The 25,394-nt window shown below is 36.4% G+C and overlaps 2 protein-coding genes and 1 pseudogene across 2 annotated transcripts; 1 reads left to right on the forward strand and 2 right to left on the reverse strand.

Annotated features, from left to right (window-relative positions):
• The first annotated feature begins 8,470 nt into the window (after window positions 1-8,470).
• LOC111159497 (olfactory receptor 52E8-like) lies at window positions 8,471-9,412 on the forward strand. The gene has a single exon (XM_022522016.1). It carries the CDS (start codon window positions 8,471-8,473, stop codon window positions 9,410-9,412), a length of 942 nt encoding a protein of 313 aa, XP_022377724.1.
• Window positions 9,413-15,066: 5,654 nt separating this feature from the next.
• Window positions 15,067-16,044, reverse strand: LOC111159489 (olfactory receptor 52E4-like). The gene is given in 3 exon segments (XM_022522006.1): window positions 15,067-15,706; window positions 15,708-15,969; window positions 15,972-16,044. Coding segments are annotated over 3 exon segments (933 nt in total). The 5' UTR covers window positions 16,003-16,044.
• Window positions 16,045-20,085: 4,041 nt separating this feature from the next.
• On the reverse strand, window positions 20,086-24,477 carry LOC111159283 (annotated as a pseudogene).
• Window positions 24,478-25,394: the final 917 nt, after the last annotated feature.

The following is a 25,394-nucleotide window of genomic DNA, read 5'->3' on the forward strand; positions in this document are numbered from 1 at the left end:
AAGAGAAGTAGCAAAGATAAATACAAACAGAAAAAACATTTCTTTTTTCTGTAATCTTTTATTATTACAGATAATAATAAATTTGTTGGTGATAATATTACAATTTTTAAGGATTGCATCTTTTACAAAGTGCTTGTATTTATCCTCTTTGATAATCAAGGTAGTCCTATAAAATCATTATTATATTCACAAGTTTTCAGATGAGAGTATGATGCTTGGTATTGCATCCACCTTCACAGGAAGGCAGGCAGAAGACAGCATGGATTTTCTTTCTTGTAAAAGAAAAACAAAGCTGGAGGCATCACAGTTCCAGACTTCATGTTATACTTCAAAGCTATAGTAATGAAAACAATATTGTACTGACACAAAAAAATAGATACATAGGTCAATAAAACAGAATAGAAAACACAGAAGTAAACCCACAATTATATGGTCAACTAAACTTCAACAAATGAGGAATGAAAATATAATGGGAAAAAGAATCTCTTCAATGAAGGGTGTTGGGAAAACCGGACAGCTACATGCAAAAGGATGAAACTGGACCACTATCTTTCAGTGGTAGAAGAGAAAAAATGGTTTCAGGTCTGCTGCTAATCTTTTGCTTCCTTTTGCAGGCAAGTATTAGAAATCAGGATTGTGGTTATTTTTGCTTTCATTTCCCTTACCTCAGAAGACCGATCTAGGAAAACATTGCTCTGTCCTATATCAGAGAAATTACTGCCTGTGCTCTTTTCTAGGATTTTTATGGTTTCAGGTCTCACCTCACATTTAGGTCTTTAATCCGTTTTTAATTTATTTTTGTGTATGGTGAAAGACAGTGGTACAGTTTCGTCCTTTGTTTTTCTTTTTCAAGATTGCTTTGGCTATTCACTGTCTTTTGTGGTTCCATATAAATTTTAGGACTGTTTGTTTCAGTTCTGTGAAAAATGTTGTTGGTATTTTGATAGGGATTGCGTTAAATCTGTAGATTTCTGAATAACAATATTTCTTCTTCCAATCCATGAGCATGGAATGTTTTTTCATTTCTTTGTGTCATCTCCGTTTCCTTCATCAGTGTTTCATAGTTTTCTGAGTACAGGAATTTAACCTCTTTTGTTATGTTTATTCCTATGTACTTTATTATTTTTGGTGCGATTGTTAAGTGGGGATTTTTTCTTAATTTTGTTTTCTGCTGCTTCTTTATTAGTATATAGAAATGCAACAGATATTTGTATGCTGATTTTATATCTTGCTACCTTACATTTATCTGTTCTCGTAGTTTTTTTTTGGTGGAATCTTTAGGGTTTTCTATGTATATATATGTATATATTATATCATGTGCAAATAGTGAAAATATTACTTCTTTCTTACCAATTTGGATGCCTTTTATTTCTTTTTATTGTCTGATTGCTGTCGCTAGGACTTCTAGTACTATATTGAATAAAAGTGGTGAGAATGGAGAGCCTAGTTTTGTTCCTGATCTTAGGGGAAAAGCTCTCAGTTTTTTCCCACTGAGTATGAAGTTCACTCTAGGTTTTTCATCTAAGACCTTTATTATGCTGAGGTGTGTTCCTCTAAACCTACTTGGAAGCCACTGTGGAAAAAGGATGGAGGTTCCTCAAAAAGTTAAAAATAAAACTATTATATGATCTAGTAATCTCACTACTGAGTATTTATGCAAAAAGTACAAAAATATTAATTCAAAGGAATACATGCACCTTGATGTTTATAGCAGCATTATTTACAATAGCCATATTATGGAAGCAGCCAAAGTGTCCACTGATAGAGGAATGGATAAAGAAGATGTGGTAAATATATATATATATATATATATACATATATATATGTATACATATATATATACATATATATATGATTATTATTCAGCCATAAAAATAATGAAATCTTGGCATTTGCAACAACACAGATGAAGCTAGAGAGTATTATGCTAAGTGAAATAAGTCATTCAGAGAAAAACAAATACCATATGATTTCACTCATATGTGGAATTTAAGAAATAAAACACATGAGCAAAAGAGAGAGAGAGAGAGAGAGAGAATGACAAACCAAGAAACAGACTCTTAATGGTAGAGAACAAACTAATGGTTACCAGAGGGGAGGTGAGTGGGTGAAATAGGTGGTGGGGATTATGGAGGGCATTTGTGATGAGCACTGGGTGTCATATGAAGTGTTGAATCACTATATTGTACACCTGCAACTGATACAACACTGTATGTTAACTATACTGGAATTAAAACCTTAATGTGCAAAACATATACATTGTGAAAGACTTATATTGAAAATATACAAGAACTCTCAAAACTCAGTAATAAGGAAACAACCCAATTTAAAACATGGAGAAATGATTTGAACAGACACTTCACCAAAGAAAATTATATGGATGGCAACTAAATATGTAAAAAGATGCTCAGCATCACTGGGCTTCAGGGAAATGTATACTAAAACACAAGAAGGCAACATTAGAACCTATTCAGATGAGAAACCCTGAGTACACCAGTTACTGATGAACATGCGGACCAACTGATAGTCTTCTACATAGGGAATATTACGGCTTTCTAGCCAACAGTCACCAGGAATACAATTACAGTTTTTAAAATAGGAGGATTCATCACCTGCTCTAATGAGAGACACCACACACAGTGGTGAGATGTTAGGGGTCTCAGTAAGAGTGTTCAAGGAAGAGCTTGATATTGGATTTGGAGTTGTTAGAGGATATTTTCCAGAAGTAGATGCTTTCAGGATGCTTATGCTTGGGTGCCTGGGTGGCTCAGTTGGTTAAGTGACTGTCTGTGGCTCAGGTCATGATCCTGGAGTCCCGGAATCAAGTCCTGCACCAGGCTCCCTGCTCTGCAGGGGGTCTTCTTCTCCTGCTGATTTCTCTCCTCTCATGCTCTCTCTCTCTCTCTCTCTCATTATCTCTTTCTCAAATAAATAAATAAAATCTTAAAAAAAAGATGCTCATACTTAGTGAAATTGTTTATACTAAGTGGACGTCCTCAATCAAGATGTTTGTGCCAGAAAAGATATCAGCTGACAGATAGTAGAGCTGCTTTTTCCTTTCTCAGAAGAAAGTCAGTATCTCATGATTTTATACTTCTCTAGGCTAACCACAGTACATAATCTTTCCGTGATGTCCTCAAATGATGTATGTTTCCATTTTACCTTGTAGTTTTTATTGTGCCAACTTCTAAGCCTCTTCTAAAGGAAATTGAGTTAGGAAGCCTAGAAAACTCACCAATTCCCTAAATTTCTGTAGCTCTAAAGTTGGCCTCATATATGTTAAAACTTAGTTATTTCCATGTTCATACATGGTTAGTATTAATTATGCAACCAGAATATAAGCTTCTTGGGTAAGAGATTTACAGATGCAAAACATTACTGACCACAAACTTAATTTTTTTTTTAAGATTTTATTTATTTATCCGACAGACAGAGACCACAAGTAGGCAGGGAGGCAGGCAGAGAGAGAGAGTAGGAAGCAGGCTCCCTGCTGAGCAGAGAGCCCTATGCGGGGCTCGATCCCAGGACTCTGGGATCATGACCTGAGCCGAAGGCAGAGGCTTATAACCCACTGAGCCACCCAGGCGCCCCCACAAACTTAATTTTAAATAAGTGTTCAGTGGCTGACCTAACTTCTAAATCAAATAAATGATATTTGCTGGAAAAGAGTGGCACAATCATCAGAGTATAGACCAACCATGGGTAATGAGTTGGAGAAATTATAGGTTGGCTCAGATATTATTCTTGTAGGACTGATGGCAAGAGAATAATTAGAAAAAGTGGGTTGTTAGAGAATGAGCAATTCTTTCAAATTGGAAAGCTAAGGGGAGAAACTTGAAAGTCCCAAGGGATTCCCTTGCCCCTGTGCTTTTTTCTGCCTATAAACCTATGGTGATAACTTTTGAATTCATTGTCATTCATGTTCTCATCCCGTGTGGCTGCAGAAGAGCAGCTACTACCCTTCAGGGAGAGGATTTTCAATCTCATTATAAACTTTTGTCCTTGAACCCCAGTTATAGTGCTAAGACATGCTTGGTGCAGTTCTTGGTCAGGATTGTAGATTCTTTCAATATTGGCTATTCCTGAAGACGGTGAGTTGGATATAGGCTTGGCTGCTATATGTATTTAAACATATAGGTTGGGAAGGTTTGAGCTTGGCTCTATTGATTAAAACCCTTCATTAAATTAATGACACACATTTATATATGATACAAATATTAATTTGGAGGACATAAGCCAAAATATTTTATATTAAATTTCTAATTGGTAGAATTTCAGGTAATTTTGCATATTTTAGTGTTTTTAAATTTTTGTTTCACAACAAGCATACCTACTTTAATGATAAGGAAAATTTTTTAAAAAACTAAACAAACAACTTATTTTATTGAGATATTACTGCATTCGTTTCCCTCTCTTCTGTTTTTTTTCCCACTCTGTTCTATTTTGCCTCATTTCCCTCTCCCTTTTCCCTCTCTGTTCTGTCTTTCCTCTTGTCACTCTCTTTCTGTCCTTCCCATTTCTAATTCTTTTAGCCATTCAACTGAACTTTGTCATGTGAATGCTTATTTCAGAATTTCTTTTTTATTTAATATCCAAAAAATTGACATTCTCAAATTTTTTCCAAATCAAAGTAATACATTTTCTATTTTTATTTCATTGTCACTAATGGGGAAGAGCAGCAATTATTTAATACCTTCAGCTTCCAAACCGTATGCAGCTTCTTAAAAGTATAGTGGACTTTTTCATTCTGATTTATGCATACTGTATGGCTACATGCTTACATATATATTCACTCTTGCTTTAGTCTTCCTTATTATCAAGCACTTTTAACATTACATACATAAGCTGTAGATAAGAATGCAAAACAATTGAAAAAATTGATAAATTTATATAAGGACATCACTTTCCTGTCAGCAGAACTCACTCACTTTGTACTTACTGACCCTTCCAGTCTATCTACATTTACTATTTTCCTAATACTAGGGCCTAGTTTGATAAAACTAAGATGATATTCTTTCTGTCTCCACATCAAGAACATAGAATGTATTTATTTAACTCTCCACCTGCCTGTTTGATCTCGATTGGGAGAGTGGATCTCATTTGGGTTGATATGAATCTGGCATATGGCGATTGCTCCTGAACTAGTCCTGCTCAGTGGTTTGCAAAGATACAACTCTGCTCTAAGAAAAGGCTCTTCCTTTACTCAGCACTGCAGAGTACCTGATGGAATGTGTTTTGTTTTTAACACAGTCCTTGAGCTTTTGTTGTTCCATCTCTGCAAAGATAAAGATCTGGTCTGCATAGACAGCATAAGCATCTTCTGGCTAGCTGGCATGTAGAATGAGGCTGCCTTTCAGCCATTTCTTTTCTTCCTCCTGTCCTAATCTATTTTTCTTACATGAGGCCTCCTAAATTCCTTTGCAACTCTAGGGCTTCGATTACAGATTTCACAAGTCTCTGCTCTCATCCTTTTGGCCCTTGAAAGATTCTATTTATTTAGGCACTCTATTATAGAGTAAATAGTGATTTTATGTGAAAATAAGTTGGCATTATAAAAGATTGAATAACTCAGATTTTGGAAAATGCATTATTATGAAAGCTTTCTATTGATATTTTATTAATACCATAGAGCAATAAAAGAGTCAAGGGTTTCCATGAGAAAAATAAGATATACATAAATAAATCAATCATATGTTGCTGCCTATTTCTGATTGTCATACCACCTGCTTTTGGTAAGTCCTACCTACAATGTCTGCCTTGTATTCTCCTTTTGCTACGCCAGAAGCCCATTAATAGACCCCTTGTCAGGAAAGCCTCTGATCAAGGACTTACCATGTATATTCACAGTTTTAATTCATGGTTTTGATTCTCATTTCTTTGTCCTTAACTGCCACATACACTGTGTGATTTCTGTTCCGGTGCTCCTAACATGAGGATTTTTCACCAGGAGTTAGAATTAACAATTACCTACTTATCCAGTCTTTCATTCACAAATGTTTTGAGTGGCAGCTATCTGCCAGATGTTGTGCTAGAGAAACAATGATGAACAAAAGTGCTCACTGGCCTCTTCTGCAACTCTATGTGAAGCTTACAATTCAATGGGAACTCAGACATTGGTTAAGTAGACATACAGAGAGCTATGTAGTAGAATAAGAAGGTCTTAGGAGAGGATATCACCAGCCAATACACTGAATATAAGTTTAGAGAAGGCCTTTTTGAGAGTGGGTAACTTGAGTAAGATGTGGAGGGCTAATTGGAGAATGATGCTGGTTCCTCCTCTCTTTTCCTCACACCTGTCTTGAGGATCTCTCCTACAGGTATGTTTCCACTTTTAGAGATTTCATCTTCCTCTTTTTCTCTCACAGGGCATTTCTCTTTTATTCTTAAAATCTACTTTGTCTACAGTCTCAAGTGCATAGTATATTGTGCAACATCCTAACATCCTTGCCTTTTAGGAAGAGGTCGTGTCTCATATTAATGCTATTTCATCCTCTTCAAAGGGCTATTCTTTTTTTTTTTTTAAGATTTTATTTATTTATTTGACACAGAGAGAGATCACAAGTAGGCAGAGTGGCAGGCAGAGAGAAAGGGGAAAGCAGGCTTCCCAGTGAGCAGAGAGCCTGATAGAGGGCCCAATCCCAGGACTGTGAGACCATGACCTGAGCTGGAGGCAGAGGCTTAACCCTCTGAGCCACCCAGGTGCCCCGGGGCTATTCTTTATTATAATTAAGAACATGCTCATTTTGGTTCCCAGTTCTTTAGAAATGTAAATTTAGAACAATTATATTAGAAAATACGCAAGAGGTAGTAGAGAATGAAGAACTGGAAAGTGGGAGGAAATTTTGGGTGCTGTTTATGAGGGCATGTAGCTTGAGAAACCCAATAAAGGGCTAAATTTTTATTACTGTACAAGAATTCCATAAATACGTGCATTTGGGTAGACTCCTAGGAACACCAGGAGGTCAGAGGGCTGATGACTGCAAGCAAGCAGTGATTTTGAGGATGGAGACATGCTTCTGTGATCCAAACATAAAAGAAATCCACTGATTGAGGAGCCAGAATCTGTCCTGTTTTTCCCGTGTGGCTGATGTGAGTAGCAAGTGGTATAATTCATCTGAAATTTCTTTGTAAAATTGAAATAAACAATATTAAATGCTTATATAACACTATTATTTCTGTAGTTGTTTTTTTGCCTTCTAATAGCAATGACAACAATAATGATGACATTAAACATGAATTCCCATGTAGGGAATGAAGTTGGAAATGTATGCACTGTTTAGAAGTAAAGTGAAGCCAACTTGTCTTCTATGAGGATTAGGGGACATAAATGGGGAGCCTGAATGGTTCAGTCAGTGCTGTAAGCCTCAGTCAATCTTTCAAAAAATGGTGGTTTTATATCTAAGATTAATTATGTTACATTGAATTTTGTGAACTCTGTGGCCTCATAAAGCAAGGTCTTTGTTTTGAAGAATGAAGCAAATGTCTTCATCCCTTGATACAAAAGTAACACAAATTTAGAAAAAGCAAAAAATGTGCTTAGATTTTGCTGAAAGTTATTTACAAAGAAGTTGAAGAAGAAAGGCCATATTAAGTAGCAGAAATAAAAGTCCTTTGGTTGTAAGTGGGAATGCACAGAGGAATATACTGGACTCATATTTCTAGTTAAGCAAATGATCTTTAACTTTTATTATTATTATTATATTATTATTATTTTATGGAATTATAGTTGATACGCAATGCTACATTAATTTCAGGTATACAACATAGTGATTTGACAAACTGATTCATTATCTCATACTTACCATCTGTCACCATACAACACAATTATAGCACCATTGACTTTATTCCCTATGCTGTAACTTTTATCCCTGTGAGTTATTCACTCCATAACTGGAAAGCTGTATTCCCTATTACCCTTCATCCATTTTGTCCATTCTCCCATACCTCTGCCCTCTAGCAACCATCAGTTTGTTTTCTGTATTTACGGTTATGTTTTTGCTTTTTGTTTTTAAACAAGTGATCTTAAAAGATGCTTCTGAAATCTACAATATTGCCTGTACTCACAGATTATAGTCTTTTATCAGTGGTATATCAATATGTATATCTTCTCCCATCTATAATTAAATATTTTTAAAAGAGTCTAAAATAGGATCTTATATCAACTGGCTTAATTAGTGTTCTTACTAAAATTAATTTAGATGATCTCATTTAATATGTGAATATCCATTAACATTTCTTAAGGAATATTCTCCTTCACTCATCATATGTATGTATCAATGAAAGTAAAAGAGAAGAAAAGATGTATGAGGAAAAACATGATCTTTCTTCTATATTCCTAGAAGGAATATAGTAATTACATCTTTTTTGTTCTTATTCAGTATAAGCAGTATTGGTGACACTGGGAAGCCTTATATAGTATTAAAGATTCCTTCAAAGGAGGAGAGTTTGACCATTAGAAGCCTTTGCTAGCATGTCTCCAGCCAATACCTCATGTATTCACCCCTCATCCTTCCTGCTTTTGGGAATCCCAGGACTGGAAAATATGCAGTTCTGGCTTGGTGTCCCTTTTGCTACAGTGTATCTGATTGCCCTCCTGGGGAATGTCATCATCCTCTTTGTGATCCAGACTGAGCACAGCCTTCATCAACCCATGTTTTACTTATTGGCCATGTTGGCTCTCACTGACCTGGGCCTCTCCACTGCCACCATTCCCAAAATGCTGAGCATTTTCTGGTTTGGGTTTAGTGAGATTGACTTTGGGGGATGCTTAACTCAGATGTTCTTCATACACTTGTTCACAGGCTTTGAAACATTCATGCTTGTAGCTATGGCTTTTGATCGCTATATTGCCATTTGCTACCCTCTTCGATACAACACAATCCTCACCAACAGAACTATTTGTATTATTGCTGGAGTAGGAATGTTGAAAAATTTTGCTTTAGTATTTCCACTTGTGTTTCTCCTTCTAAGGCTTTCATTCTGTGGACATAATATTATACCCCATACCTACTGTGAGCACATGGGAATTGCCCGCCTGGCCTGTGTCAGCATAAAGGTCAATATATTATTTGGATTAATCCTCATCTCTATGATACTTTTGGATGTTGTTTTGATTGCTATCTCCTATGTGAAGATTCTACATGCTGTCTTCAGACTCCCATCCTGGGAGGCCAGGCTCAAAGCGCTTGATACCTGTGGTTTCCATGGATGTGTCATCTTAGCTTTTTTCACTCCAGTATTTTTCTCCTTTATGACTCACCGATTTGGACACAATATTCCACGTTATATCCACATATTCCTGGCTAATTTATATGTGATCATCCCCCCTGCTCTTAACCCCATTATTTATGGAGTGAGAACTAAGCAGATCCGAGAGCGGGCAGTGACAATCTTCCTTTTTAAGGAAGTTTGACTCCAAACACTTGATTTGGAAAGAGTCTTCAAATCTTTTTCTTTTTCATCCATAAAAGGGGTAAGTGTTGTTAAGCTTTTATAGAGTAAATGCTTTCCAGTATATGATCTTAAACACTTTTATGTGCAGTATCAAATTAGAGATAAATTGACATAGTAGATATTGTTCCTAGACTATGAACATTACTGTTAAATAAATATGGATCACTTATTTCTGGAACTCATATTAAAATCTGGATCCAAGAATAAAGTCTTAGTGCAACTCTAGTACTATTTTTTTTCAAGTACTATTAATTAGTCTCTTTACAGAATTGACTGATTATGGTAAAGGAGTGCTAAGCTGCGAAGAACTGTCATAGCTGTAATGGTACTGACCAGATAAGTCATAGTATATGAGTTCCAGGAGCAACAATTAAAAAAATCAAACACCGGGGCGCCTGGGTGGCTCAACGGGTTAAAGCCTCTGCCTTGGGCTCGGGTCATGATCTCAGGGTCCTGGGATCGAGCCCCGCATCGGGCTCTCTGCTCAGCAGGGAGCCTGCTTCCCTTCCCCTCTCTGCCTGCCTCTCTGCCTACCTGTGATCTCTGTCTGTCAAATAAATAAATAAAATCTTTAAAAAAAAAATCAAACACCAATTTTATTTCTCCTGTGGCCCAGTTGACTTCCTTAATCGTGTAACCACAGGGAAAAATAATCAATAAAACACGATAGATGTGCAAACCTGGAAGTTCAACAGACCTGTACTCCTGGAGCTAATAATACATTATATGTTAATTAAAAAAAAAACCCACCATTGACATCATTGTATACTCCATTTTTATAAGTTTTGAAATAGCAACTACAGCAACTACATAGAGTTAAAAGTATTTGAAAGGATTCATGGGGTTCCTCAAGATATACTCATTTTAGGCTTTAAGTAAATTCAAGGTAAAATAAAACAGGAACAAGAAATAGAACAAGTAAACACAGAAAGATCTAAAAAAATTCAGGCACAACTCTTAGGACCTTTTCTCAATTGTGCAGAATGAAATTTATCTTCGTTGTCAGCCACTAAAAATGTGAAAAGACACCTTTGTTTCACCTAAGCCAACACAGAAGGTTAATGAGAGGAATTTTTTTTTGTGTTTTGCTTTTTGTTTTTTGTTTTTAAATCTTAGTGGTTACATAGCAAAAACTGGGGCCTCCATAATATGTGTGGGCCTTACACAATCAGTTGAAGGCTTGCATAGAACAAAGACAGACTTCATGGAGCAAGAGGGATTCTGCCGGTTGCTGAGTATATCTATTCCAATTATTCATTCTGTAACTGGGGAAATAACTACAGGATGATTTTGGAGACCCATTGATCACCTGACCTACAAAGTCCCTACTATGACTGTAAGGAACTTCATCAAAATAAGAAATATGTATACTTATTTTTAAAAGGAGTGAACTTGGTGATGAGCATTGGATATTGTATGGAAATGTTGTATCACTATATTTTACACCTGAAACTAATATTATGCTGCATGTTAACTCTCTAGAATTTAAATAAAAAATATTGACTAAAAAGAATATTGAAGAGTATTGGAGGTAACATGAAATAATATCTTCATGTGACTAAGGTCAACAAAGATTTCTTCAACAGGACACAAAGAGCAATAGCTTTAATGTAAAATGTTAATAAATTTGATTTCATTGTGCATGAAAACTTGTATTCCTCAAAAAACACCATGTAAAGAGTGGAAAGTCAATTCACATAGTGGAAGCAGATATTTGAAAGATATATATCTGTGAAAGGATTTATACACAGACTATAAAAAGAACATTTACAACTTCCTTAGGTGAAGACAACACAATTCTAAAGAAATGGGCACAGGTTTTAAATTAAATAATGGTGTTCCACTAAAAAGAACATCCAAATGGCCAATAGCTATAGTTTTTACATCATTAGTGGTAAGGTAACGCATATTAAACCCATATCACAATAGCATTACATGATGCTGACAAATAATGGCAACAAATAAACATAAACATACATACCCACCCCTACACCAACACACACAAAACCAATAGTGCTGATGAAGATATGAAGCAATTGGCTTCTACGAAACTGGTCAAAATGTAAAATTATACATACAATTTTGGAAAACTGTTGGGGCTTTCTAATAAAGATTTAAAAAAATCCTCCCAATCACTCAGCAATCATACAGAGGAATTATTATGATGGCAAATGTCTCTTAAACAACATATAGAGAAATAATAATAACTTTATTCAAAATAGTAAAAAAAATGAGATGAAACTCCAATGTCCATCCACAATAAATAATTAAATTTGGTACATTTATAAAGGAGAATACTGTGCAACAAAAAAAGTAACAAGCTACAGTTAAATTCAATCACATGGATTAATCTCACAGACATAATTTTGAGTGAAGTAAGCCATTACACAGGATATATATCTCACGTTTAATTAATATTAATGCTAATTAATGTTACAGCCATAAACTATCCAATCTGTAGTACTAGATATAAAAAATGATGAACTCTGGAAGTTATTCATTTGTAGGGTCATGAAGTCTTCTTTTGAGTTGTTGGTGTGCCATGTGTTTTTATCTGAGGAGTAGTTACCTAGGTTCTGGGCTGTCCACAAGGTGTGTAGGTACTCCACAAATACTTTCTATGGGGCCTCTGACGACTTATACAATTTGAACCACTCTAAGTCATCATGCCAACCCTTTCTGGTATACTAGCCTTTAGCAATCCCATGAAATAAATACTGCACCACCCAGCAGAGCAATCTACTTTTCTGGCCATCATGTTAGAATAGAGACCATTCAAAAGGCCTTGAGAAATTATAGGCATTATCCCTGAAGCTCTTTGGACATCTGTACAAGACCATTAATGCAGAATATTGGGTTAGGGAGTGTCCCAAAAGGGAATTTCCTAAACCCAAGAAACAGAAAAGCTCTTAAGAGGGGTACTTTGAGCTTGGGGAAGGGTAACTAGTCCCAGCCAAAAGGGACTTAGAAACTTTCAAGAATGGTATTCTTAATATAGTCTGTGCATTCATAAAAAGCCATCAAGTGGTATGTATGTTATATTTGATAATTTTTTAATACCTTTTAAATTTTTAATTTAATTTAATTTCTTTTAAATTTTAATTTAATTCTTTTAAAATTTTTATTTAATTTATTTAATTTTTAAATTTTAGTTTTAAATTTTTTATTTAATTGACATATACATTTTATTAATTTTAGGTGAACAACATAATGGTTTGAAGTTTGAGTATATTGTGAAATGATCCCACAATAAGTTTAGTTCATTACGTGGTTATACTTTTTTTCTTGAGATGGGAACTTTTCAGATCTATTCTTTTAACACCTTTTAAATATATAATACAGTGTTAATTCACTATAGTCCCTGTGCTGTACATTACATCCCCATGACATTTATTTTATAACTGGAGTTAGTACTTTTTGGCTCCCTTCTCCCATTTTACTCACTCGCCCACCTCTAGCACCCAACAATCTGTTCTCTGTATCTATGAGTTCTTTTTGTTTTGTTGTTTGTTTTTCAGATTCTACATGAAGTGAGATCATACAGTATTTGTCTTTCTATCTTTAACTTATTTCACTCAGCATGATGCTGTCAAGGTCCATCTGTATTGCCACAAATGACAAGATTTTCTTCTTTTTTATGGCTAAATAGTATTCCTGTGCATATGCGGGCGTGTGTGTGTGTATTACATTTTCTTTATCAACTCATTGATGGATGAACATATAGTTGCTACATATCTTGGCTATTGTCAGTAATGTTGCAATGAACATGGGGATGCCGCTATCTTTTCCAGTTATCATTTTCCTTTCCTTCAGGATCCCAGGGTAGTTCCGTTTTTACTTTCTTGAGGAAACTCCATACTGTTCTCATAGAGGCTGCAGTAAGTTACATGATCACCAACAGAGCAAAAGTATTCCCTTTTCTCCATACCTTCACCAACACTTATTATTTCTTGTCTTTTTGATAATAGTCATTCTAACAAGTGTAAAGTGACATCTCACTTTAGGTTTTTTTTTTTATATTTTATTTATTTATTTAAGAGAGAGAAAGAGAGAGCATTAGCAGGAGAGGGGTAGAGGAAGAGAATCCTCAGACTCCCTGTTGAGAATGGAGCCTGATGTGGGGCCTGATCCCATGAACCATCATATCAAGACCTGAGCTGAAATCAAGAGTCAGAGACTCAAGCAAATGAGCCACCCAGACACCCCTACTTCACTGTAGTTTTGATGTTCATTTCCCTGATGATTAGTTATGCTAAGCAAATTTTCATGTACCTGGTGGCCATCTGTATGTCTTCTCTGGAAGATAAATTTTTTTAAGTAAAAAATTATTAAGCACCTAATTTATGAGTGGCAAGACACCACGAAGTAAACATTGGCCAAATACATATCATTGATCAAAAGCTATAAAATGTGGATAGGGGGCGCCTGGGTGGCTCAGTGGATTAAAGCCTCTGCCTTCGGCTCAGGTCATGATCCCAGGGTCCTGGGATCGAGCCCCGCATCGGGCTCTCTGCTCAGCAGGGAGCCTGCTTCCTCCTCTCTCTCTCTCTGCCTGCCTCTCTGCCTACTTGTGATCTCTATCTGTCAAATAAAATAAAATAAAATCTAAAAAAAAATAAAAATAAAAAAATAAAATGTGGATAGGATACTCGGGTTCATCTGAAAAGCCACAAGGAGGAAGTGCAAATTTAAAAAGTACTGGAGAAGCTACTTAGTAAATAATGAACGAATAACTAAAGTTTGTGAATCCAAAAGTAATTACTATCTATGGCATTAGATTCGACTTTCGAGAATGTAACTGACATGTTTAGAAATGCACTCGTTTAGAGGTGCTCATTCATGAGTATCCTAAGTTCCTTACCATACTGATGTGTCTGTGAAATTCCCCTTTACCAATAGATAGAGACAGAAATATATTTTTATTTCTATAGGTTTTACAGTTTTGCAGATAGTACATTAAGGACAGACTGGTTCACTTTGAACAGTAAGATGTTTTTGGGAGATCTGCATAGATGTAATGAGCCTGGGAATATTCCACACAGAGTCAGTCATAGGAAAATTTCTCTAAATTCTTCTTCCTATAAGACCTTGAAATGTTGTGTATATTTTTATTTTTATATTTCTATGACTAATCAGTTTCTAACATATAATAAAATGTCAATAAAATTATGGATAACAACAATTAAGCAATTAAGAAAGGAATGAAAGAATCTGTCACAAGTATTAAATACCTGTATTCCTTGATGTAGATGTATATATATATATATATATATATATATATATATATATATATTTGGTAATGTGTCCGACACAAAACTATTTGCAAATAAAAAGCATTTCATTCCATAGTTCTGTCTATAATACATGCTCTGTAGAAGTTATAATGGAGAGTAATAAAGTCTTATAACTAAGTTGTCCAAAACTTTTAGGTGTTCCATAAAATTCACACTGATTGTTTTGACATTAATCTTGTTATATGTTCAAGATGGGAGAGCTAGGGAAATTATGAATGACATAATACTAAGATCCAAATCTTTTTTCTGTTACAGGATTCTGTAGTTGAGAAAAATAATCTCTTTCCCCTAAAGTGAGTTATCTCTGAGACAGTTTATGTCAGTCTTTTTTCAGAAAGATACTTGAAACCTTTTCTCGAATCTGCTTAGTTCTCACTCCATAGATGATAGGATTGAGGGCAGGTGGAACAACAACATATAGATTGGCCAGGAGAATGTGAATGTATACGGGAACATTCCTGCCAAACCAGTGGGTCAAGAAGGAGAAAAAAGCTGGAGTGAAGAAGGCTAGGATAACACAGATATGGGAGCCACATGTACGAAGCGCTTTGAGTCTGGCATCCTGAGAAGGAAGGCAGAAGACAGCTCGGAGTATTCTCACATAGGAGATAACAATCAGCAAAACATCAACAAACACCATTGATATAAGAATTAATCCAAGTATCATGTTTACCTTTATATTGGCACAGGCCAGCCGAGCAATTCCCATGTGCTCACAGTATGTGTGGGGGATTATATGGTATCCACAGAAGGGAAGTCGCAAGATGAGAAACACTAGAGGGATTACCAAAATGAAATTAATGCCAAACACTACAACAAGGATGAGACCAATCATCCTATTTGTGAGAATCAGGCTGTATCTCAGAGGATTGCAGATGGCAACATGGCGATCAAAGGCCATCGCCACCAACACAACAGTTTCCATGGCAGTGAATATATGAATAAAGAACATCTGGGTGACAGCCTCCAAAGCTAATCTCCTTTAAGTTAAACCAGAATATGCCCAACATTTTAGGGATAGTGGATGAGGACAGGCCTAGATCAATGGAGGCTAACATAGCCAAGAAGTAAAACATAGGCTGATGAAGACTCTGTTCATTCTTGATCACAAACAGGATAGTGATGTTCCCTACAAGGGCGATCAAATACACAGAACACAAAGGAAACCCAATCCAGACGTGCATCTCCTCAAGGCCAGGAATTCCCAGCAGGAGGAAATAGGGGGGTGGAACTTGGTATCATTTGAAGGGGACATCCTCTCTCCGTTCCTTTGAAATTGCAGATAAAACAAATTATCAAATATTTAAAAGGTCAAACCATATCCAATAAAGAATAAGTAAATTTTGGGTGATGATCAACAGGAAATCAAGAAGGAGGTTTTATGCCAGCCCTTAATATATGGATTGATTCAGATATTAAAAAATATTAACAATTCTGCTAAGTGTAGTGAACAAATGTGAGAAAATCTGATTTTATATTATTTATTATTTGGGGGATGAGACAGATAATATTCAAATAAACAAAAAAAGTGTGGGGGGTACAGGTATCACATATGTGCATATTCAAATATGTATACTGGGAAGATATAAGGGATATAAGATATAAGGGATATAAGATATATAAGTGATATAAGAAAAAGCATGGTATTGGATACTAATGAAGTTGGTGTCTATTTAAATTTATTGTGAGGGAAGTTCCCTCTAACAAGGTGATACTAAGCAGATAAATGAATACAACATTGGGATGATTTAGTGAAAAATTAATGAACATTAAATTTTTTTTTTATTTGAGTATAGTTGACACAATGTTACATTAGTTTTAAGTGTTCATCTTCTATACTCATCACAAGTGTAGCTACCACCTGTCCTGTTTCATCACTATTACAATATCATTAATTATATTCTCTGTTCTGTGCTTTTTATTCGTGTGACTTATTCCTACCACAACTGGAAACCTGTACCTCCTAGTCCCCTTCACCCATTTTGCACATCCCCCCATCCCTCTCCCCTCTGGCAACCATCAACATCAAATACATTTGAGACATGGGATGACCCTTGGATTTGAATCTGGAAAGGAGGATCCTTCAGCCTGTGGGTCATGAACTGAAAGTGATAAATGCTCTTCTCTGATAAGTCTGTGAAATAGGATTTTAGGAAAGCTGGTGACTCTCTTTCTAGGATATCAGGTAGTAGGTTTGTAAGGAATAAAGAAATTGAACTCTTCTTATTTAGTTTATTTTCCCCTTTTTCTACAGTCCATGGTTGGTGTGGTAAGTTGGAGTGAGGTGGTTCTGCTTGGGAGGTTCCCCAAGCCCTCAGCTCAGTGAGAACCCAGGTAAGATGGACAGATGAAGGAAGTCTTATTTCTGAGGGCTTTCTCAAGTTTTCTATAGAAATTTTTTATCAAAGTTTACTCTAAAAATTCTGGATAGCAAAAATAAAAACAAAAGAATATACTTTATTTTAAAATACACTGTTCAATCTATACTTAAAAAAATACTGAAATTAAGGAGAAACAAAGTAAGAGACTTTACCTCTACCAAAAATATTTAAACAATACCTACCTAATGTTCTTCTGTTCCTCACAGTTTCAACCCTATTTCAGGCATTTCTTGTTTCAACTATTTCTCAGACCTCCTATCCCTTATCTCCAGTGCCTGACTCCCAGAACCCACCCTTGAGCAGCACCACTTGGCTTAGCCATGACCATGATTCTTTTACGATCAGACTACAGCAACATCTCCCCTTCAGACTTCATTGTACTTGTCATGTCTACAAAGGAAAGTTTATACTTGTGCTGCAGCAGATGTCCAAACCCCAGTGTATCTCCCACAGAACCCTTAATCCCTAGGGTCTGGAGGGTTCCTCTTTCCGAAAAAAGACAGTTAATTCTCCTATGACTCTATTTCTGAACTCTGGGATCTACGGTTGTTGCCTTGCATTATTAGTCTCTACTCTGACCCACAGATTCTATCCCCCAGCTTTACCTTTGGCCTAACAACATTAAACTTTTCAGAGGTGTTGATTTTGATTTACAATAATAGAAGCAAGGTAAAATAATTAGGAAAGTATAACATAGGCTGGAGAAATAACAAATATAAAAATAATACTAACACCATGATGTGTAAAAGTGGTACTGAATAACAGTGAGGAAGAGGGCTCTAAGGCCTTCTGAGCCATCCTACTCTAGTTCAAATTAGAGGGAGTGGCTAAACAGTGCACGTGCCAAATCTTTTAGCATTGTGTAGTTAGTGGAATTTCATAGACATTGGAGCCGTAGCTGGATTTTAGGTCCTCCATTACATATTGCATTTTGGATTCACACATAGAGATTCAGTATCTCCTCCCCTAGGATCCAACATCACTGTGACCTGGAAGCTGCAGCCCTATTCTACCAAGTCAGAATTGAGAGCTCAGATGTTCCTTCTCATGCTGTCCAAGCTATATGTCCTTTTTGTTCAGATCAGCATATATTGGGTTTGCAGGGTCTAGGCTACACCACAATTGAGTAGTTTTACCCAAGCAGGACAGTAGAATAATGTTGTAAAAAGGCTACAAATCCCCCATATATGAGTGGATATAGGTTAGTGAATGCAATATGGAAATCTGAGAAATCCATGAGAACTGTAAGAATTAAATGAGGGGAAGGGATGGGGGAGAACTAAATAATTTACTGCTATATGTGATGTGGTGAACTGCTAACATGATCCACCTCTCAACACTCTTCCAGAATTGAACTTATGACTTATCTTTAGCCAGTTTTCATGGTATTCTGTAGGAGACCAACTGCCTGTCCAAGGGGCCAACCTGTAAGGAATCTGAAAGATTAACCCCTTATTATCAGTCTAATCACTTACTCCAAGGAATGGCTTCCATTTGTCCTACCCAATGCCATCAGAAACTCAGGCCATTTAAATCCATAATACTGAGTGTGTCCTCACTGAAATCATTGAAGATAATACTGGTGGGTGGTGATGAATGTACTCTGAATACCACCAATGGGTAGTTTATAAGAAATGACTTTATTCAGGGTGTTTATGTCATAATGCAAATGGTTCATTTAATTCTTCAGGGAAAGTAGGCACTAGGCACACACAATTTGTCTTTGTATTAGCCTTTCCAGTGGTTTCTTGCTTCAAGACCTGTCGAAGATTTAGATAAGGTTTGGATATCTTAATGGTCGTGAGTTATCTTTGCAGTGCTTAAACTGGTACTTGTTGGAGTCTGTGTTTGAAAATCAGTATCGGGGCACCTGGGTGGCTCAGTGGGTTGAAGCCTCTGCCTTCGGCTCAGGTCATGATCCCAGGGTCCTGGGATGGAGCCCCGCATCAGGCTCTCTGCTCCGCGGGGAGCCTGCTTCCTCCTCTCTCTCTGCCTGCCTCTCTGCCTGCTTGTGATATCTGTCCGTCAAATAAATAAATAAATAAAATCTTAAAAAAATATATTTAGAAAATCAGTATCTCTGATTTGTCATTCAAGTCATCAGATAACTCTAGGGTCCTAGGAGGATCTTTGGCATGATTCCCCCAGGGTCACATCTATGGAATAACTTCTTGACAATTCTAATCTCTTAGGGATGGAGTATAATTTTATAATTTTCATTGCCCTCATCATCCAGATGGCTCACATTCTTCATTAATATTCTCTGTGTGCCATGAGCTAAGTGATCAATGAGTGCATGAGCTCCAAACCCTTTGACAATCATAGAAAGAGTCCTTACAACCCAGTGTTTTTGTCATAAACCAGAGCTGGGAACACGGTAAATCTCATCACATGTGTCTCCTGAATCAGGGAACCTCACCTGTTAGTTCAATGAACTTACTTGGTTCCCCTTGCAATTATCAACTACATGGGGAGGAAGAAGATGGGAAATCACATTACCATACGTGTACCATACACAGTAAACTTCTCTCCTTGTTCCCATTTAATGAAGACAAATAGCAGCCCAGCAATGGTGTGCTCTCTGAGTGACCCTCTCAGTCTCAGGATGAGATTCAGGGAATTCATTTGTTTGTTTCAACTGGCTATGACATGGAGATACAAGGAAATTTCATCAGGAGTCTCTTCAATGCATTTGGATTTTTCAATTGTATTTTCATCTACATAATAAAGCACATCTCCTTCTCCCGCATCAAGATGCTAGGTTAGCCTGTCCGTCAACAAATCTATGACATCGTGGTTAGGCCCCTTCAGAGCCATTACAAAAAATAATGAAACAATTTTAGAATACTGTCTTTGTTAATGAGGCATTCACCACCACAAAATTGCAGATCTTAGAAAACAAGTCACCATAAATATTTGATGACCAATCTCCCCATTCCATTCCTTAACTTTGACTATTACTGCCACTTCAAGCAGACTGTTTCTACCTCTAAAATGGCTCTCTGATCTCCATTCACTTGGTTCATTTCCAGAAGGCACAGAGTTGACTGACCAGATGCACAGCTCACTGAACTAATTGTGCCACACAGCACATTGACCAGGCCTTTAGGGGAAAAAAAAAATATTGTAAGGTTCTTATGGAGAAAGGAGTAGTAGCACAAGTGTGGATTTTTCCTTGTCAATGTATGCTAGAGTAGTATGAAATACTTTGTAGGGTCAGATGTCAGACTCCAGGAAAATAACCCTGACCCTTGGGCTATAGGACATTAAATCACCAGTCCCTTGCTTATGATAGAAGAGACTGGGATCCAAGATAATAAGATGGGCTAGATGATTGGCTTATAACTTTATTCCACCAGCTCAGATTCATTATTTGGGGGAATAATAACTAGAGTGATTAAGGGGATGGGGTCCAAATTATGACGATTCAGTAGCAGGTCACGTGAGAGACTTGACAGTTCACCCCTTTCTGCCACTCAGTATCAGGGGATGAGAATCAACACTTCTCTGGCCTCACCCAAGGACTTGCAGCCAAGCCTTGTTGTTGCTGACAATAACCTGGCTGACAAGTACCCTGATCTGCGTCTTGGGATACTACCAATATCAATAAGCTTGAGCACTTAACAGTGACTGTTGTTCATGGCAATGTGTTAGAGGCCAACTGTATTTCTGGAATGCATGCATGAAGAGAATCATTCAGTTAAACCTTACTTTAAACTGATCTTTAAACTGATGATAGATCTCTAACTTCCTTAATATCCCAATTTTTCGGTGCTATCTATCATGCAGGCAAAATCTTCTAAAACTTCTTTTGATTTCAGTCTTTTTGACTTTCACAGCTGGTGAATGAACTCCCATTTTAGAGATAGGCAGTTGTCCATCCATACATCCATGCATCCATGCATGCATACATCAGTCCTTCCAACAAATATTTATTTAGCACCTGATATGTTCTAAGAATTGTTCTAATAAACAAAGAAATCATGCTACTAGCATGATTTTCCTTCTCTTTAATGAGTTCTGTACTTGATGCTAATGTATTTGTGTTCAAAAACTTTTTATTTTTCTGTTTAACAAGAAGTTAACGTCTTGAACATTCATGACTTCGTATTTTATCATTTTTACTATAAAGATAATCGATAATGTATATGATTATCAACTGAGAACTACTTACATTTTAATTATTGTATGTCAATCTAATGTGATGCTATGTAGCTTTCAAACATGAATAAATTGGCTCTTGAAGAAATCACAAGAAACTGGTATTGGACATTCTTTCTGGCAAGAGATCTGGAGAATAGAAGTCAATGATAGGAAGTATACTTTATAATCTCCCCTGTGAGAATTTCTTTTTAATTAGTTTTTGTTTTCTTTTTTAACCTTTTAATTGAAGTATGACTGACATAAAAAAGCCATACAGATTTAATGTATATGACAACGAGTTTGAAAATAAATATATACCTGTGAAACCATCACCACAATCAATGACATAAACATATCCATCACTTCTGGGCTGCCTGGGTAGCTCAGTCATTTGAACATCTGACTCTTAATTTTGGCTCAGGTCAGGATCTCAGGGGTTGTAAGGTTGTCAGGCTGTCAGGCTCCATGCTGAGTCTGGGGCCTGCTTAAGATTCTCTCTCTCCTTCTTCCTCCAACCCTCCTCCTCACTCTGCTCTCTCTCAAAAACAAAAAACAAAAAAACAAAACAAAAAACAAAACCATCACTTCCAAGTTTTCTCTTGCCATCTTTACTTGGTTTTCCAAGTAAATGTTTTCCTCAATTACAACACTTAAAGCGAGATCTACACTACCCTTTTAGGAAATGTTTAAGTATACAATGCAATATTGTTAACAATAGGCTCTTCAGTGTTTTCCAAAATAGTAAAAATATAGTTCAGTTACTCCAGAATTTAGCATCTTAAAACAATAAATATTTATCTCATACATTTTCTGCATATACAGATGACAAATAAGCAAGGTAAACATGCTCTGAATCATCAGTCATCAGGCAAGCATAACTTAAAAACACAATAAGATGCCAGTAGACTCTTGCTAAAATGACCAAAATTTAAAGGACTGACCATACTAAATGTGTGTGAGGGTGTGGAGCAAGTAGAACTTTTAATGCATTGCTGGTGAGAATGTAAAATACAACTATTTTAGAAATAATTTTGTCAGTTTCTTAGCAAAACTTTATGTATATCTACTATTCCACTCCTAGGCTTTTTTACTCAAGAGAAATCAAAGTATATGCTTGGATCAAAGACTTGCACATGAATGCCCATAGCAGCTTTATTTGTATTATACAAAACCTGGAAACAAAGGAAATGTCCAACAACAGATAAATGGATAAACAAATTTTGGTATATCCATGAAATGGAATACTACTCAGCAGAAAAATGTATGTGTGATTAACACAATAATAATTTGATGAAACACAAAGTGGCGAGGGGAGCAGCCAGGCTAAAAAGATTATATCAGTAATATTTCATTTACATAAAATTCCAGAATTGTATAGAGCAAATCTATAGTGACAGAAAGTATGTCAGTGCTGTCAGGTTTAAGCGATGTTTGGATCACAAAGTTGTAAAAGGAAATTTTAAAGGTGATGATGAATATGTTAATTAACTTCATTGTAATCAAGGTAATGATGATTTCCCGTGTTTATACATATGTAGCAATGCTCATTTTTATCAGTGTCTGTACTACAATTTCCTAAGAAGGTAGGTGCTCAATATATGTTTGTGGTATGTATAAATGAATGGGGAGCATTGCATGTTTATTCCTTGATGGAAAATACATTTTCTACTTTAACAAAAATCTATGGAGTTCTAGGGACAGTGCTTTTGCTAGAAATAATCAGAATTTTTGAGTAACTGGTATGGTCTCTTTTTTCAGTTTTATCTACTAGCTGGGAAATTCTTCAGGGACAAAACTCTGTCTTACATATTACTCTCAAATGGCACCAAATTCAGTACCATACAAATAACACAAAGGCATTAGAAATAGTTTTATTAGATTTAACTAAATTGGTTTGTGGGTCCTTTTTAAAGAAAAGTTTTCAAGTTGATATACAAGATCTTAGAAAAGTATGGGAATGATCCACTAAGAAGAAGATCAGTCAGGTACCTGGGTGGCTCAGTTGGTTAATGTCTGCCTTAGGCTCAGGTCATGATCCCAGGGTCCTGGGATCCAGCCCCACATTGGGCTCCCTGCTAAGTGGGTACCCGGCTTCTCCCTTTCCTCCTGCCCATCCCCCTACTTGTGCCCTCTCTCTCAAATAAATAAAACCTACAAATCAATTTTTTAAAAAAGAAGAAGATTGGCTAGTCATTGTCAAATCACATATCCACTGTCTGTCTGGTATGAAAGCCGTCTTCATCTACAAAAACATTTTCCTCTCATTATGTTGGGATTTATTTTTATCTCTTCCTTTGGTGGCCTTTTTTTAAGGAAAAGTTTGAGCTTCCCTTCTTGTATTTGTTTAGTCTTTATCCCATAGACAATAGGATTCAGGGTAGGTGGCAGAAGCAGGTGTAGGTTAGCCACAAAAATGTGAAAGCTGGGAGGGATTGTACCCAAAATGGTGGGTGAAAAAAGTGAAGACTAGGATATTAGTGATGACTATAGCAGAGGCAGTTTAAGTGCTAAAGGCCTTTTGCCAAGCCTCTGCTGAGAAGAGCCTGACCACTGCCCAGAGAATCATGGTGTAAGAGAGTGTGAGGCACAGGGTTCAAAGCCCCCAGTCAGAAGGACAACCATCAGACCTTGATGGCCTTGACCTTGATATTGCCACAGGACAACCCACAGTAGATGTGGGAAATTATATTCCTTGTAATAGTGCAGATGTTTGGTGAGTAATGTAAAAGGAATGATGAATATCACACCTGGAAGGAAGGTGAGAAAACAAGCCTTGGCAATGACAGAATTGGTGAGGACAGTGGCATAGTGTAGAAGATAATAGATGGCCACATAGTGATCCAGGGCCATGAATATGAGCACCCCAGATTCCATCCCTGTGACAGTGTGGAGAAAGCACATCTGGACTAGGTGAACATTGAAGCTGGTCTCTTTGAGATCAAACCAGAACATACACAGCATTTGAGGTACAATACTTACACACTGAACAATGTCAGTGAAGAAGAGTAAGTCCAAGAAATAATACATGGGCTGGTATAGGGCCTCCTCCAGATGAATCAGATAGAGAACCCATAGTTCCCCAGTATAGTAACAATGTACATGAAACAAAATGGGAGAGAGATCCAGACATGTGCACTTGCTAGTCCAGGTGCTTCATTCAGTACAAATGATGCCAGAGTGAGTCTAGTACAGTTGTAATCATGCATGATGACCTGTTAGAAGGTATGTTACTCTTCAACTTTGATGTCAACTCTGTTGTCTCTCTGAAATGAAGTTTAGGCAAATGTGTATTGACTGCTTACAATGCATTAGTTAATATTAGAATATTTTTGCACAAATCATCTCAATTATCTTAATCACCACATGAAAGGTTATTTATTATATTAAAAAATAAGGGTAAGTATTATTGTATTATAGATAAAGAACTGATATTAGTGTGGTATCATTGATTATAAATCTTGAAGCCAGGATTCTTGGCTCTTTACCATGAAGATATATATACATATTTATATTTTACATATAGTATATATTGACATTATATATATTTATGTTTACATAAATTTTCCATACTAAGTCCCTTAAGCCCTTTCTAACTAAGCATTAATACATTCTTAGACCAAAGAGAATGTATGAAATAGTGAACATTAAGATGGTTGAAATTCTTTTCGTTAGCAAACTTCCAAGTGAGTTATAAGAATCTTTCTTTTTCTGAATATGGATATGGGTAAGGAGATCTTCTTATCATCATGAATATCAACTATTCTTCAGGTTATAAGATAGGAGATTTCAAAACTCTGTCAGTTATATTCTTGGTTATTCTCCCTATAATGTACATAGTTTGATCAGCAATGAATAATGAAAATGGACTCATTTATTAAGAAGACTTATTAATGTCTTTATATGGCTAATAAATGGAACTAATGCATCAGCACAAATCTACTGGCACCATGTCAGGTGCTTTCAGACCACTACAGCCACATTGCTCCCTAAGGATGTTGTTCATTTCCTTTCCTTCCTCTCCAGCTTCATGTTGGGCTCCCCGTATTATTAAAAAACCCAAATGGGAGTGAGCCCTTTAGACTTATTATTGAGCAATATGTCACTCACTAAATACCCTTTGAAT

The sequence above is a fragment of the Enhydra lutris genome, unplaced genomic scaffold (assembly GCF_002288905.1).
Source record: "Enhydra lutris kenyoni isolate GAN:26980312 unplaced genomic scaffold, ASM228890v2 scaffoldscaffold68, whole genome shotgun sequence".
In the NCBI taxonomy this organism is placed as follows: Eukaryota; Metazoa; Chordata; class Mammalia; order Carnivora; family Mustelidae; genus Enhydra; species Enhydra lutris.

Bases quoted from the DNA above. Each gene is read 5' to 3' on its own strand.
- LOC111159497 (XM_022522016.1), top strand. From the start codon at position 8,471: ATGTCTCCAGCCAATACCTCATGTATTCACCCCTCATCCTTCCTGCTT.